Source organism: Cupressus sempervirens, chromosome 8, assembly GCF_028749045.1.
Source record: "Cupressus sempervirens isolate cs-2001-9-10 chromosome 8, ASM2874904v1, whole genome shotgun sequence".
Lineage (NCBI taxonomy): Eukaryota > Viridiplantae > Streptophyta > Pinopsida > Cupressales > Cupressaceae > Cupressus > Cupressus sempervirens.
The window spans coordinates 228,428,409-228,445,767 of NC_143125.1; the positions used below are offsets into that span (position 1 = coordinate 228,428,409).

The 17,359-nt window shown below is 36.1% G+C and overlaps 1 protein-coding gene across 2 annotated transcripts in view; it reads right to left on the reverse strand.

The window, feature by feature from the left end:
- The window catches only part of LOC149542332 (YbaK/aminoacyl-tRNA synthetase-associated domain-containing protein), a 95,569-nt gene that overhangs the window by 22,037 nt on the left and 56,173 nt on the right, over positions 1 to 17,359 (reverse strand). For both annotated transcript variants that reach the window (XM_089797302.1, XM_089797303.1), the window contains exons 8-9: positions 14,640 to 14,710; positions 14,361 to 14,517 (exon numbers count right to left, since the gene is read on the reverse strand). In XM_089797302.1, coding sequence (XP_089653428.1) covers positions 14,361 to 14,517; positions 14,640 to 14,710 — 228 coding nt within the window. The remainder of the gene's footprint in view (positions 1 to 14,360; positions 14,518 to 14,639; positions 14,711 to 17,359) is intronic.

Here is a 17,359-nt window from a genome sequence, read left to right on the forward strand (position 1 = left end):
TTACACCACCACTTAGGCCGGATAGGAGAATGACCAACATTCGTAACAGAAGATGCTTGATCAGCAGGATCCTCATCAGAAGAATTTGCATCAAACTCAAGTGAAGCATCTACAAAGCGAGGTGATTCTACAAGAGAAGCCGGAGGTGTCTGTACAAGAATCACTGGTATAACTGGAGTTGTAGGAGCTACTGGACCCCTCCCATCAAGTGGACCTAATGGAAGCCAAACTCCCAAATCATGAGCCATCATAGGTTGGTCTGCTAGATCATAAACAAGAGAAACAGGCATGAAAGGTCCTCGTTGCTCATCAAAGGCTACATCACGACTGTAGATGAGACAAAATGTCTCAACATCGATCAGGCAGTAGGCTTTGTGAAGACTGCTATATCCAACAAGCATGAGTTTTTGACTCTTGGCATCCAACTTGGTGCGTGACACATCAAGGATCCACACAAAAGCAGCCGAAAACCTTTAGGTGATTGATTATGGGCTTGTGACCTGACCAGGCCTCTTCCGGAGTTTTACCCTTGACTGTCACTGTGGGTGACTGGTTCAACAGATAAACTGTAGTGTTAACTGCTTTTGCCCAAAATTGCTTCGAAACATGTCTATGTTCGAGCATGGAATGAGCCATCTTGGTGATTGTCCTGTTCCGATGTTTAACTACATTGTTTTGTTGTGGCATGTGGGGTGTGGTTAACTGGCATTTGATGACATGTGTATCCAAGAAGCTGGAGAAAGCATTAGAACAAAATTCCCCACATTGTCTAATATAAGAGTAATAATAGATTTCCCAAACTCTTTTTCAACTAAAGGCTTAAACTTCTAAAATACAAGAAATGCATCTGATTTCTTTTTAAGGAAATACACCCACATTTTTCTACTAAAATCATCAACAAACAACAGAAAATATCTAGACCCAAGAACACAAGGAGTGGCCACAGGGCCACAAATATCGACATGAACAAGCTGAAGTATCTAAGAAGCTCGCCATGAATCAGCACTGGTGAAAGGTGTGCGATGTTGCTTCCCAGCCTAGCATGCATCACAAACTCCAAGCTGTTGAGTCTGAATCTGTGGCAATCCATGAACAAGCTCATCCCGAGCAAGCTGTGAGAGATAATGCACATTTAAGTGCCCATATCGTTGATGCCAAAGTGTGCTAACAGAAGATCATCGAGCAACCATAGCTAAGTCCTGAGAATCACCAGAATCAGTATGTCTGAAAAGACCATGATCCTCAAGACCCACTACACCAGTAGACTTAGTCGCCCGATCAATGATGGTGTACTGATTGGAATTGAAGGTGACTGCCAAGTGTGGAGAATGTCGCAACAGTTGACTGACTAAGAGTAGATTTAGTTCCATCCCTGAAACGCAGTACACATCAAGGAATATGAGATTCCTCCCAACAGACTGAACCTAAATGTTGCCTTTACTAACAACCGTGTACTCTTCTCCGCCACCAAAAATAACAGAGTTTAAATAAGACTGGTAGCCAATAAACCAGTCTCTGCGGTGAGTGAAATGACAAGAGGTGCCTGAATCAATGTACCAGACAGACCACTTCACATGATCTGCAGGTCTTTTAGCCATAAAGGCGTAAAAGGCAAATTCCACCAGCTCAGTGTGCTCTACACTGTTCACTTTGGGCTGTGAACTTGATTGCTTAGATTGTGCTACTAAGCGTTTCCGACATTCAACCTTCATGTGACCAAACTTGTGGCAGTAGTTGCATTGAATGTTCTTCTTTCTAGAACCATTTGATGCTGGAGCAGAAGACTTCTGTTGAGATGGCTGCTGAAACTTGCCCTTATTCTTCTAAAAGGATTTCGCAACAAAGGCTTGCTTTGTGGAGGTGAAACTGGAACTACTACTGAATTGTTGTTTCCACCGATCTTGTTGAAGCAACAGTGTGCAGAGATCAGTGAACTTCAGATCAACACCAGAAGATGTGATGTCGAGAGTCTCGATAAAATGCTCACAAGGTTTGGGTAAACTCTGAAGAGTGATAACCACGATATCCTCTTCCTCTATCTTGCGACCGATGGCAAGTAACTGATCGCAAATTTCCTAAATCCAATTCAGGTGTGCCTGGAGCGAGGCGCACTCATCCATGACAATAGAAAATAGTGTTTTTCTGAAAGAAGGCTCTGCTTTTGTCAGAAGTCTCACGAAGGCCTTTGAGATGTGTCCAAATCTCGACAATTGTCTTGCCGGATGGAATCTAAGAAAGTTGATCATCAGCCACAAATAATTTGAGAAGCATCACTGCCTCTCGATTATTCAGATCCCGTGTATCTTGATCAGGACCCAGAGAAGTCAGACACTTCGTAACACCCAGAACAAGTTGATCGATGTTCTGATATTCAAAAATTGTGATTATCTGCTACTTCCAGATGCCATAATTTCGACCATTGAATTTGGAGTTATGCTCGAGCAGAATATTTGCCAAAGATGCCATGGCACATTTTTCAATGAAAAATTGTAAAAATCTGTGAAGGCACGCTCGTCGAGACAAAAAAATGGAACACCCAAAAAAATTAAAGAGGGACCCAAAAGAATCAAAGAGGGACCCAAAAGAGAGCTCGAAAAACCCAGAAGGAATATGTTGTTTTCTAGATTTGTTGGTTCAAAAATCGAGGCACCCAAAAAAAAACGGACGACAACCCAGTTGAGCTCTTGAAAAACCCACAAAGAATCTAAAATAATAATAAAAAACCCCAAAAATTAGGGTTTTGGGCAAAACTCTAGCCGTCAGTCGAATCTGTAAAAAAATGGAGGTTGCCAGCCAAAAAAACTATCCAATTTTGTTCAGAATAGGATTGTTTTTTATTGGAACAGCATAGGCAATGAGTTTTTGGCAAAACAAACTCTATTTTCTCCCTCAAAAACGCAGGTCATGACTTGAGAAAAACGCAAAATGCACTGAAGTTCGGCACACACTAACACTAGTTCGCTATCACCAGTTTGCCACGTCTTTTTATAGGCACGATTTGAAGAAAATCACACGGGATTTATAAAAGGAAAAGACGTGATTTGCAAACAAGCCGAGGTAGAAAATGCGAGTGGAGAAAACAGGTTACAGACAAAATTCATTGCTCGTGGTTTTCCCAGCTCGCAATTTGCAGCTTGATGATATGTTGTCCGAACAGAAACCCTAGCCGGGTTTGTTTGTGAAAGATCATAAATAATTTCGAAAAACCTTAACAAATAATTTTAGTAGAAATTATAAATTTTTTGAAAAAATTTGAAGTATTTGCTCTGATACCATATTACAGAAGTAATTGGTAAAGTACTTGCTTGATATTTACTGAGACCAAAAGGTCAATTTATACAAAAGAATGAGACGATGTTTCCTTAGGAAATGATTGTAAAGAATAGAAACATTCTATTCTAGAGAAAGCAAAAAACGAAAGCAAACTAACGCTTATTAGATATTTACAATAGATAACAATTAACTAATAATAGACGACTTATCTATTATTGTAATACATTCTTGGTATTATGACTGTCAGTTTTATCTATCATCTCCAATCAAGGATCAGGGCTTATTTGTATTGCTTTTGATAAACATTGAGAACATTATCTAACATGCTATCAGGCATAGTTAAACCGTTGTATGTTTATGGTTAACAAACTTAGTTTATGACCACGTAGGGTCATGACCCTACGTGGCCAAAGGCCACGTAGAGTCATGCCCCTATAGGGACATAACTCTTCACACTTATATATAGTTACTCTCATCGGTGGACAAGGCAATATGAAAGACATAACATACTTGCAATCCCAGGATTAATAAAGACACATTGCAAATTAAAAAATACATTCTTGTCAGTAGTCACAGTATATTATAAGCATTTTGAAGGTATCTACCTATTGCATTCAAGTAACTCAAGTAAGTAAAGTCTGATATAAATCTGTTATTATTTCTATCAGAGATCCTATAAAATTAACATGGTATTAGAGCCATACTAATAGGAAATTTTATTCAAAACTTATATATTTAAAATTTCAGACTTTACCACTTTTTTAAAAAAAATTCAAAATGGTTAACCACGTAAGGTTAGAAGATAGATTGGAGGCATCTTCAATTTTTTCTTCATGGAAAATTTGTGTCATGATAATCCTAAGAGAAATGGAATTAGAAGAATATGTAGAAACAAGTAAAACTATTCCAGAAAATGATTAGAACAAAACAACATGGAAAAGGCACAACAATAAAGCCATGAAAATAATTATAGACTCTATTAAGGATCATATTCTCCCATCTATTTCTTGCCTTTCTACAGCATTTGAAATGTTCTCCACCATCAAGAACACCTTTGAAATAAAAAATACTAGCAGGTTGCTAACATTAAAGCAGGATTTATTATACATAAAAATGAACAGTGGGGAAAATATCACTTCCTATTTTCTAAGAATCTCTGAACTAAAAGATCAGCCTACCACAATTGGAAGTCAAGTTGATGATAAAGAACTTACCATGATTGCCCTAAGGGGACTTCCTCTATCTTGGGAAACTTTTATTCGAAGACTAAGCTCTCGACCTAAGCTTCCAAAATTTGAATTACTCAAAAGGAATCGAGATTAGTCTCAAGGGGGATAAGCCTAAATCAAGAGGGAGACATTCATGCACTTCAAGCAAGTTTCAACAGGAAAGGAAAAATTCAATTGAAATAGGAGGGAATCCAACAAACCTTATAAGAAAAGAGATTGGTCAAAAGTGAGATGTATTAAATGCGGCAAAATTGGTCACTCTCATAATGTCTACCCTGAACGTAAAAGAATTCAAGTTGCTCTAGCAAAAATAAAAAAAATAAAAGGAGGAAGTAGAAGAAAATCATGCATTTTATCTAGCACTCTCTAGTGAGTTAAACTCAAACAAAAACACTTGGATCATAGGCAGTGGAGCATCTTGACATATAACAAGTTTTAGAGACAACATTGAAAACTTTTTAGAATGCCACTCAGAAGAGGTAACCACTGGGGATAACTCCACACATCGAATTAAAGGTATTGGGTCTTGCTCTATTCAACTAAATTTTGGCATTACTCTTCAACTCAACAATGTTTTATATGTACCTAGAATTAAAAGAAATCTAGTCTCTATATCTGGCCTTTCTAATCAAGGATACATAATTGCTTTTCAAGAAGACAAATTTTTGTCTTGGCCTAAAAATACTAACATTAAGAAAGCTATCACTATTGGTGTTAGAGACGGGAGTTTATATAAACTTTGCAATCAACAAAATTTTGCGCTGTCATAAAATCTCAGTCTACAGAAATATGGCATAGGAGACTAGGTCACCTACATTTCCAAGCATTATCAACTATAGGGAAAATTGTCAAAGGGTTACCTAATCTAAAATCAGATCACTTAGGTGTCTACAAAGGCTGTGCCCTAGGTAAAAATGTTAAAAAAATCTTTCCCAAAAGTGTTCATAAATCTAAAGCAAAACTTGAACTCATTCCCTCTGATCTATGTGGTCCTATGTCTGTACCCTCTCTAAATGGGTGCCTCTACTATGTAATCTTTATTGATGATTATTCTAGGAGAACTTGAATCTATTTTCTAAAACAAAAGGAATCTAGTGAAGTACTTTCAAAATTCAAAGAATTCAAAGCTTAGTAGAAAATCAGTTAAGAAAGAAAATCAAAACTTTTAAGATCAGATAATGGAGGAAAGTACATATCTGAAATTTTTAAAGATTTCTACATTACTATTGGGATTAAGAGGGATTTTCTTGTACCTTATAATCCTCAACAGAATGGAATTGCAAAATGGAAGAATAGATCAATTGTTGAATCAGCTAAAACTATGATGCATGATCAAAACCTTCATACTTCGTTCTGGGCTGAAGCATCTAACACTGTTGTTTACATTCAAAATTGATGTCTGCACTCAGTCTTGGATAATACCACTCCAGAAGAAGTATTTACAGGCATCAAACTAGATCTAAGTCACCTAAGGATATTTGGGTGTCCAGTCTATGTACACATTCCTAAAGAAAGAGAACAAAGCTAGAACCATCCGGAAAGAGAGGAATTCTCATCGGGTATAGTGAAAAGTCCAAAGGCTACAAGGTCCATATACCAGGCCAAAGAACAATTGAAATCAATAGGGATATTAAATTTGAAGAAGACGTTGCCTTCCACCTTTCTAAAAATAATGATGAGATATTCACAAAACCTACCACTGAGACAAATGAAGATCATTCGATAGAGAATGAAAGGGAGAATGACACTTCATCTCCTATACCTACTTCGGATGATGTTGAACATAACAATAAAAAGAGACCACTTTAGTCCAGAAAATTCATAGAAGAAAATCATGTTGAACCTGATGAAGTATTAAAAGAGAGCAAGAAAACAAGAACTCGGTCTTGTTACGTTGCATTAGTAACAGAACTTATCAAATCATAACCTTCTAACACTAAAGAAGCCTTATCAAGTCAACCTTGGAAGGAAGCTGTGATTGAAGAATACAATTCAATATTAAAAAATGACGTATGGGACATTGAACTTAGACGTAAAAACAAATCAATAGTTTCTTCCAAATGGCTATACAAAATCAAGCATGCACCTAATGGCAACATTGAGAAATACAAAGCTAGATTTGTAGCACAAGGTTTCTCACAGAAGAAAGGTATCGATTATGAGGAAACTTTTGCTCCAATTGCTAGGTATACATCAGTTAGAACCATCTTAGCCATTGCAGCATTTAAAGGATGGAAAGTCCATCAAATGGATGTTAAGACAACTTTTCTAAATGGTGAAATTGAAGAAGTGTACATTGAACAACCTGAAGGGTTTATTGCTCACAACAAGAATACTCATGTATGCAAGTTAAAGAAAGCACTATATGGGCTCAAACAAGCTCCAAGAGCGTGGTATGAAAGAATAGACAGTTATCTTACAAAGCTAGGGTATTCTAAAAATGAAGTTGATCATAATCTATATTTCAAAGTAGAAGGAAATGATATGATTATTCTGGTGTTATATGTTGATGACTTATTAATTATAGGTGAAGAACATTTAATAAGCAAATGCAAACAAGAATTGACGGTCGAATTTGACACGAAAGACTTCAGTCTACTTCACTACTTCCTAGGACTGGAAGTTTGGCAAAAGGGAAACTACATCTTTCTAAACCAAGGAAAATATACTATTAATATTCTAACTAAGTTTGGAATGATGGACTACAGACCAACTTCTACTCCTATGGAACTTAATCTACATAAATTAAAGGATGACATGGATAAATCTAAACCTGTTGATCCTACTCTCTACAGACAGATCATTGGCTCATTGATGTATTTGGTGAATACTCGTCCTGACTTATGCTATGTTACTAACACCTTGAGTCAGTTCATGGTTACACTAAAGAAGATTCATTTGATGGCAGCTAAACATATTATAAGATATTTAAAAGGAACTATTGGCATGGGAATCAATTATGATCAAGTTGAGATAAATCTTCATGATTTTTCAGATTCAGATTGAGCAGGCAATTCTACGAAGTGTAAGAGTACTTCAAGATGTTGCTTCAGTCTTGGGTTTGGGATGATTTCCTGGTTCAGCAAGAAATAGTCCTCAGTTGCACTATGCTCTACAGAAGCAGAATACAATAGCCACCGCCTTTGGAGCCAGAGAAGTTGTATGGCTACAAAAGCTTTTATTTGATCTGTTCAGAGAAACCCTGAAGCCTACCATCATTCATTGTGATAACCAAAGTTGCATTAAACCATCAACTAATCCAGTGTTTCACAATCAGTCAAAGCATATTGAAATTCCCTATCACTACATCAGGGATCTGGTAGATCGAGATATCATTAAACTTGAGTATATCAATACTAATGAACAGACAGCTGATATCTTTACCAAACCTCTTGCTAAAGTGAAATTGGTATACTTTAGAGAAAAACTTAGTATGATTAAATTGTAATTTTTGAACATTGAATTTAATTTCAATTCATATGTGTTTATGCTTCTATGATTGTTGCTTCAAATGTGTAATGAAAGGTGATAATCTTTCATAGACATATATATTCAAAAGGTAATCTTTGTAAGGTGACAATCTTACAAATGATAGGCTTGTTATTATGACTGTTGGTCTGGATATTCCAGAAATCATGAATAACAAATACATTATGATTACTCTAGATATTGTTTCGAACAATTAGAGATCATAATTTATGTTATAATAGTGTTCATAGCATTGTGATTTATGTTATTTGACAAGTCTCTATTTCTTAGAGTGGTAGTTTCAAATAATGTATTATGTGTAGATATTTTAATATCTAGATCCTTTATTAATTCGCCCTTGCTAAAGAGGGAGTGCTGAAAGTTTAGCTTCAGTCGAGTAATACTGAGCATCTGAATATGTTATTATGCTTTGTCTTTATATATATATATATATATATATGTTATCGATTCACATTGGGTTCTATCATTCTTGGTATTAATGACTATCAACAATACACATTGGATTACTGTCAATTTTATCTATCATCTTCGATCAGTGATCAAGTCTTATTTGTATTGCCTTCGATAAACATTGAGAACATTATCTAATATGTTATCGGGCATGGTAAACCGTTGAATGTTTATGGTTAACAAACTTAGTTTATGACCACGTAGGGTCATGACCCTACGTGGCCTTTGACCACGTAGAGTCATGCCCCTACAGGGACATAACTCTTCACACTTTTATATATATATATATATATATATATATATATATATATTGTTACTCTCATTGATGGACAAGGCAATATGAAAGACATAACATACTTGCAGTTCCAGGATTAATAAAGACACATTACAGATTACAAAATACATTCCTGTCAGCTGTCGACATTCCAGTCATAGTATATCATAAGAATTTTGAAGGTATCTACAAGTTGCATTCAAGTAACTCAAGTAAGTAAAGTCTGATATAAATTTGTTATTATTCCTATCAGAGATCCTATAAAATTAACGTCATTTTTGTGTCATAAACATGAGTTGCAATGGCTCTTGCAACTCAATCATTCTCTCCAAAAGAATGTAATATGAGGTGTATCAAGTCTCAACTGGTATTAGGAATTGCTTCTTTGCGAAGCCCCTAAAAACTGCATGTATATATGGTGATTGCAAATAAACATATGCACCTCTCCCATCATTGACCACCCGTCTAATCCAGTTAATTTTTCCCATGTCTTTGAGTGCATTGTTCATGGCAAGCACACAACACGAAGTCCACCAAATATGCCTATAGGCTGCCTCAACAAGGCCCTCATAAATTATTGGCCTTCGATGCATGTGACCATATTGTTGATGAGTAAACGATGATTAACGTTCATCCAAACAACCATGATAATGTTGCAGCCTAACTCAATCTAACATGCCTTCATTTGCTCCACCAAGACCCCAACCCTGTCATAGGCCCTATCCAACACCATGGTCCTCAACTTGTTCTCACCTGGTGGTACAAATGATGGCCCTCCCTCTTTCACCGACATGGTCATCATCATCACAAAATAGGTAGATCGAGCCCACATGCGTTGGGATGCCATTAGCAAAGAAGAAATCACAAATGGCATCATCTAATTGCTCCCTTGCGTGCATGTTAAATAACTAAGCAATAGGGTTATTACCACTAAGGCTTGCACTTGCTTTATGTTTCACTTGGTAATCTCCCCTGCTAAACTGTGTGTAGATGAAAGAATGGATAATGTATGTGACATAGTCCCTACTCTCTGATGCAAGATACGTGCATGTATCTCACTGCCCCTATAATTGTTGTAAGATACGTGCATGTACCTATTGCCTAGCAGCCAAAGATTTAAGCAATGGGATTGCAAAATCAATAGGAGTGCCCCATAACTTGTTCACTCCAATTATGTATTTCACATTCTTAAGATCTGCCAAAAATTGGCATGAGCTCACACCATACACAGTCCAAAAAAGGTGTACATTAACTCTCATGATGCTGCAGTAGGGAGTGTAATTCTAACAACAAATTATTTTAGAGGGGACTTTGGATCATAATGATCCCTAGCAAACTCTATCAAAATCTCTAAAGGGCAATCAATAGAAGGCACCCTTGGTGCAACATAAGGAGGCTCTAAATCAGATTGGGCATCTACATCAGCCCCATGGTCACTTCCCTCATTAATTTCCATGTCTTCTACACTTTGAATGAAAGCCATCTAGAAAGTAGAAATTGCATTTCACAAATTGAAAATGATTACGATACATTTCAACCTAATTAATTATTAGTGATTTACATTTTTTTAAAACATGAAAATAAACTAGTTCCAGCCTACTTAAAACTTAATAATTTTAAAGAATACAAAATAAAAATAAAAATCATAGAACATAAATAAAATTACACAAACAATAACATAGAACTATCTAGTATCAACAAGATTCAAGATTCAAGAATCAAGAATGAAACAATGAAAAATTAAATGAAAAGCTGAAAGTAAAAATAAATTCTAGAATCTAAAGCAGGAATATAATAAAATAACTACCTTGAGCTTGATGAGTCAATTGCAAAATCAAATCTTCTTGCTCCTTTTGATCTTACAATCCCTTACAAAATCACTCACTAAGCTCTCCCAAACTCCTCCAATCTCTTTTTCTCACTTTGCTCTTGGTGCTCTAAAACAATTAAATGCAAATATGAAATGAAAATGAGGTCAATTGGCTTATTAAGGCTTGAAAGAGACCTCATGGGACCCACACCCAATTAGGGTTCCCATGTAAAAAACAACAATTAAAAATAATATAAAAGAACTTTTAAAATTTTCACTTTTTTAGTCTCATTCGGGAGCGCCGATCTTTGCAGCCGCAATGTAGTGGCGTCCAGGCGATGGTGGTGGAATGCAGGTTTGCAACGTCCCTGCACCTGAAGCGTACGCACACTCGAAACATACACGAATCCGAGATGTCCCTGCAACTAGTGCACCCGGGTTTTGCCCTGGGTGCGCACACCCGTGTGTGACACTACTCTAAATGTCTCTATGTTATAGGCCTTTAAATTTCAAAAAAAAATGTAGAGCGTCTCTTTTCTTAATTTTTTAAGTTTTTTAAGATATCTACTTTTTGACCTGCTTATGGGTTGGACTAGGTTAGTCCTCATTTGAGTTGAATAAAGGCCAAGTGCTAAAAACCTATGGAAGGGTGGAGTAAAATCAATTTTGATAGAGCCTCTAAGGGCATAAGGGGAATCTAGATCCTTCATGATTTGATTTTGTGGCTCGAGATTGGATAAGAATTATCATTGACATGGGTGCAAAATAGATAGATGCGAATAACAACGTGGAAGAAGGCAATGAAAGCACTTCAAGCAGTTAAAATTGGCAAATGATTGAGTCTATCAAAAATCTAGTTGGAGGGGGATTTATTGATGTAAATACGTACTTTACTATTTACACTTACTTAAGTTTACTTAGGTTAATGCATTATTTAATTATTTTGCATTATTTTATTATTTTTATTTGTGAGAAACTTAGGAGTTTGCGCACCTTTTTGAGTTGTCATGTAGACAACACAGGAGTACGCAACTCTATTTTAGCACATGGTGTCTACAACACTGTTTTGCGTGACACACCCTTGTAGGCTTATCCTCTCATCACCGCACTTATTTCCGTGCTTAATGGAGGATAAACCATATCTGGTGGACATGTGCTTGGTTGTATGACACATCATGGTGCTGATTATGAGACATTCTAGATGTATCTCAGAGGCCTTTATATACAGGCACTCCTAGTGTACTTTTATATGGCATGAACATTGTACATTGCATTAATGATGGCATATTGAATAAATTGTCATTCTGATCATACTCTCTCTCTCTCTGGTCTATAGTGTGCTTGTGTTTGAGTTCTTAGTTCCTAGGTGAATTTTGCCCTTAGGCAAATTCTTACAAAATTCAATCAACAATAATGCAATTTTTACAAGTGATGTGCAAGCATGGAATTTGCAAAAGTACTTTTTTGCAACAATGAGGGAACTAGCTTCCTTTGATAGCTACAAAATTAGTCATGTTTGGTGCACAAGAAATAAGGTGGTGGATATTCTTTCCAAACCAATGCTATCATTTAATGATGTTGGAAAGACGCGAATTGAGGATTTTTGTACCCTCACCATTTGAAGAGTGACATCATTTACCTACTACCAAATGAATGAGGCATTAATTAAGCAAGGAGGGAAAATGTGTGATGAAACTTTGGTCTCAGAGAAATGATAAAAGGTGGTGTGGTGTGTATTTTCCCTTTCAAGTTGATGCAAACATGATTGGGTAGTGAAGAGGCAATGGAGGCGAATTTCACCTTGGTAAACTCATGACAGCAAGTGGCCTTTTTTGGGCAGGTCTATCCGAAGCATCTTAAGGGCATTTTCAAGTTTGCAGACATGGAATTTGTGCAGGAGATTGAAAGGTTGTTGGGGGTGTCTTCTCCAGGCAAAGCATTACTACAGGTCAAACACGCATATTGTCTCTATGGTCATAGCATAGGATTGGAATTCGGGGAGGATGCCAAAATTATTTTAAGGGTGATGAGGTCGAGTTTAAAGAAGGAATGGCTTAATGGCTGAATTATGAACTGGGGTGGGCTGTCCTGGGAGCAGGATTTAATACAGGAGGGCATTGATAACCCAAGAATAGAGGCATATGAAATGATCCCTTTTCTATGTTAGCCTACTGGGTTTAATAGAGTTGAGAGGAGGATTGAGGCCCGCTCTGGGTGGGAGTTGCTGAACAAAGGGAGGCTATGGTAAACCAGGCTTTGGTGGTGATGTGTGACAAGGGCAAAGGGAAGGGGAAGCAGAACGCAAAAATAATGAAGGTAGTGACACCGAAGATGTGCACAGAGGTGGGTTTCGTGTGCATGGAATACTTTCTGCCGTCTCTCCTATAGCCTGGTTACTTCTACATGCTTTTTCTTTTTGCTTTTTTGGTTCCTGGGTGTAATATGGTTTCTGTTTTTGCAGGGATTGGTAGGTTTTTTGCAGCAAAACATGTCTTTGATATGGCCGGTCTAGGCTTGTTCAAAGTTTCATGGCGGGTGATGGTTTTAGGGGATGGGGTACAAATTTTTCTGATCATCAGAGCAGTCAATTTTGATGGTGGTATTTATTATGTACTTTCCGTTTTCAAGAATTAATAAGATATATCGTTATTGACCAAATAAACTAGTTTTTTCTCCATTTTTCAAAAGGTCTTATTTTTGGTTTGCTGATATTTTCCCCAAACGATTTTTTGCTGCTATGACTGGTCCACCTTATATACATTGTAGACCATAAACTACTCCAATGTCTGCCTAATCAATGTTTAACACAGAGAGTGTGTAACCAGGCACTATAAACATCTTAGGATGAGCATATTAGAGTGTTGTCTGTAGTTGTTAATTCTCTCTCTCTCAGATGCATACTTCTCAATCTTGAACCACCTTTACCCAACATAGATTCTTAACATTCAAGAACATCTTTTTTTATAAATTATGACACTTGCTATTGCAACAATGAACATCTATTACTTTCAACATTGGAAATAACCTTCTATTATTCTCAGCTGTGTGGGTGCTTCCATACACTTTGTGAAGAAAGGGAACTAGAAGTTGGGAGAAACTACTCAACTGATAGGGCATTTATGCCCCATATCAGGGAAAGTAACTCAACCAATGAAATACAGGGCAATTAGGACATCTAGGATCCCCATATTGGAGAGTTATCTATAATTATTGATTCTCTGTCTCTCTCATATGCATACTTATCAATCTTGAATTGCATTAAAGAACGCCATTCTTTCCAACACTCCAGCTATTGCAACAATGACCATCTACTGCTGTCCACATTAAAAACAACCTTCTGCTATTGATTTAGCCTAGGCAACTTGATTGCTCATTTGGGAACATACTAATTCTGATTTTCTGGACATACAATTCCATAATTTTGGTGGTTCTCTTAATACAAGGTAGTTCTGAGGTCTTTTACTATATTTAATATTAAGGTAACAGCACTCGGATAAGATAAAAAGTTAGGCCCAGTTAAAGATCACACAAATATGTCCAAATTCTGTACCCCTTAGGCTTTAATCTCATGACTTGGTTTAATTTTATGCAGGGCCTCGATAATCTATGGACCCCGACAATTAATAAACATTTCCTAATCATATCATCCATCCCTAATCCTAAGTCAACCCCACTCATGTCAGGTACAACCAAAAAATTTAAATATATGTAGGTCTTGTCAATTGCACTCATACAATGAAGCCTTTCTAACCGTAAATGGTACAAGTACAGTTGTCTTCTCATTGTGACGGAACTATACTTAATCCAAACAAATGAACAACAAAAAAGTGATTACCTTTAAGTTCGCTCATCCCGCTCTCTCTTTCAGAGATATTCAGAGACCCAATATCATTTGTCACTTTCTGTTGTAGAATATCAGACAATATAATTACTTCTGTTGGAACATGAACAGCTAGATCAGGCAGTTGATCTTTTCCAACAGGAACAGTAGCCTGTAAAAGGAGGGAGGGAGAGAGAGAGAGAGAGAGAGAGAGAGATAAGCACTCATTCTACACATCAAACATTTACATGATTAGGTTCTATGTTATTCCTTAAAACCAAGAAGACCGGTTACCTCTAAATCCACATAAGCAGGTTCCTTATTGATTGAAATCAAAAACTTATCGAGATCATCTGTTGTAAGCGCTGCGCATACATAAGAAGAAATTCAAATACTTACAATGACAGCCAATGAACTCTCTTCATGCAAAATCAAAAATAAATATGTGCATTCACATATTTAAGCAAAAAGAAATGGCATAAATCACCAAAATATTTTCAAATTATAAGCATTCAGAATGACAAAAGATCACTAATGTACATCATTATAAATGTGACAATATTTTTACTTTTGGTTTTATCACTTCAGCTGTTACAGTTAAGAAAAATGCAAATACAGTTATATTCATTCACACTTATTTGATATTATGGAAGCTAAGAAGCAACACCAACTTTAGAGCTTTATACATAAACATTAAGCTAAGTTATAGTTTATTAGAATCTCCAACAAGGGAAAACATTTTTAACAAAAAGGATCAACTACAGAAAGATTGATGACCATTAACTATTCCAAGACCAAAAAGCTGAAAACTTCTTTAACAGCTACTATTGTTATAAAACTCTAAAATTTAAATTTATTGTGGAAACATTTTTATACAACATATGGAAGAATTAAGTACAATGCTGATAATGTGTCTGAACTTTATACAGACATATGAAGTGCTTAAATCTACAGCTGTCATCATTTCCTTTATATCCCATGAAGCAATTGTCCACATAATTGAAAGAAGCACTTGCTTTGTGCTGTCTTTGAAATGCTACCAACTTACATGAACAATTAAAACTTAGATAATCATGTACGGCAGAAAACGTGAAACCATACTCCACAACATATCCACCCACAGTGATTACCCGTGTGTTTTAGCTGATCACTTCACCACATAATTTTACTGCTTACAAGCATCAAATTTTCATAATTATTTATGCTACAGAATATAAAATACAATAAATTTGAGATATATATCAAAATAATAACATTACATATGAATAATATACCACTAAATAATTAATTGGCCTATCATAGGAAGCAAAAAACGTAGAAGCTAAATCTAATATGGAAGAGAACATGCATCTTGCCTTGTTGAATAATGTCCGCACATGCAACATGCTTAGCAAAATAGTATAGATCAAATTCATCTGGAGAAGAGATAACAGATGAAGATCTCATTTCACGAAATCTGTCTTGATATTTCAGTATTTATCTGTCTTTCGGTATTGCAAGTTAAAGCATTTTAGTGTAAATGAATGTAGTGCATTATTGCTTAGAGGAATCAATTCAATCTTGAATCTTCAAAATGTAGCAGCCCTTTCACTTTTAGGGGCAATACATATTATCACCATAACACTTATATTTTTCCAGTAGTGTAAAAATGCATGTTGAGAGCTTCTAAGATAAGCAAGTACATTTTTTTGGTCTGAGTCGTCACCTTATGCCCTGTGAAAATTATTTTTTATAATCTTTGCCAGTTCATTTCCCAGCTATATGTTTCTGGTAATTTCTCAGGTCCCTTAATATGTTAAATCCTTGTAACTTGATAATAGCAATGTTCTGATATTCTCAATCAGACAGATCCGATATGCATATAAGTTTCTTTGTATTTGCCTCATGATAAATACTTCTCCAAGCAACATGATCGGCATCTTATGAGGTATACTTATTTTGCCTCTTAAGATAACTATTGTAATTAATTCCAATTAACTGATAAAAGCCGCCGATTTGTTATGAGAAAGGGATTAATTCATGGAGGACCGACCTAGAAGGGATGTGTCTTTTGCAAAGACAAGACCCCTGGTCTATGTATAAATAGGAACATGTTTGTGGATAGAAGACACACAATTACCAAAGTCTGTTCATATAGCAATCTGTTCCAAAGGATTTAGATGAGAGATAAAATTATAATTTCCAGAATTCATTTCAGATTTCCTGAACAATAACATTTAGCCCAAAAAAGGAGGAGATCGATTTTCAGGAAGACCAAAATCATTATTTCAGTATTGATTGATCACAACTTGTAGAAACTTTATATGGTATCAGAGCCAGGTTGTCGAACCTAGGCTCCACAAATTGACAATCAGAATTTATATATCTAGCAACATCTTTCTATCTTCAATGGCAAGCACAATCAGACCTGAGGATAGGTTTGACAGGAAAGAACACTTCATTGCTTGGAAATTCAGAATTATGATGATTCTTGAAGACAATGATGTGAAACAATTTGTTGACTCAGCATCAAAGCAACCTGATGTTGAACATAATAAAACTATCTGGGGTAAAGGAAACAAGAAAGCCATGTAGATCATATTAGATGGAGTAAAAAATGAAATAGTACCTATGTTAATGAAACATCGAACAACATTTCATATGATGAATGCATTATTAAATGCATATGAGGTTAACGATGCGGCTAGATCCCTTGCACTAAAAGGCAACTAAATCATATACAGCTAAAGAAGGGAGAATCTACGAACTCTCACCTCCTAAAGGTGGCTAGTCTAAGAAAACTTGCAAGTATAGGGACCATAATTGAAGACAAGGAATTAACACTTATAGTTATAGACGGGTTACCAGATTCATAGGAAAAATTCTCACAAGGAGTAAGTGCTAGAGTGTACCATCCCGTTTTCTGGGGTCTTAATTAACAACTATTATACTAAAAGAAATGCAGTTATTACTTCATCTCCATGGGAAACAGTTAAATCAGTTTCATTCATATAAAAGAGATTGACAGTTAAAAT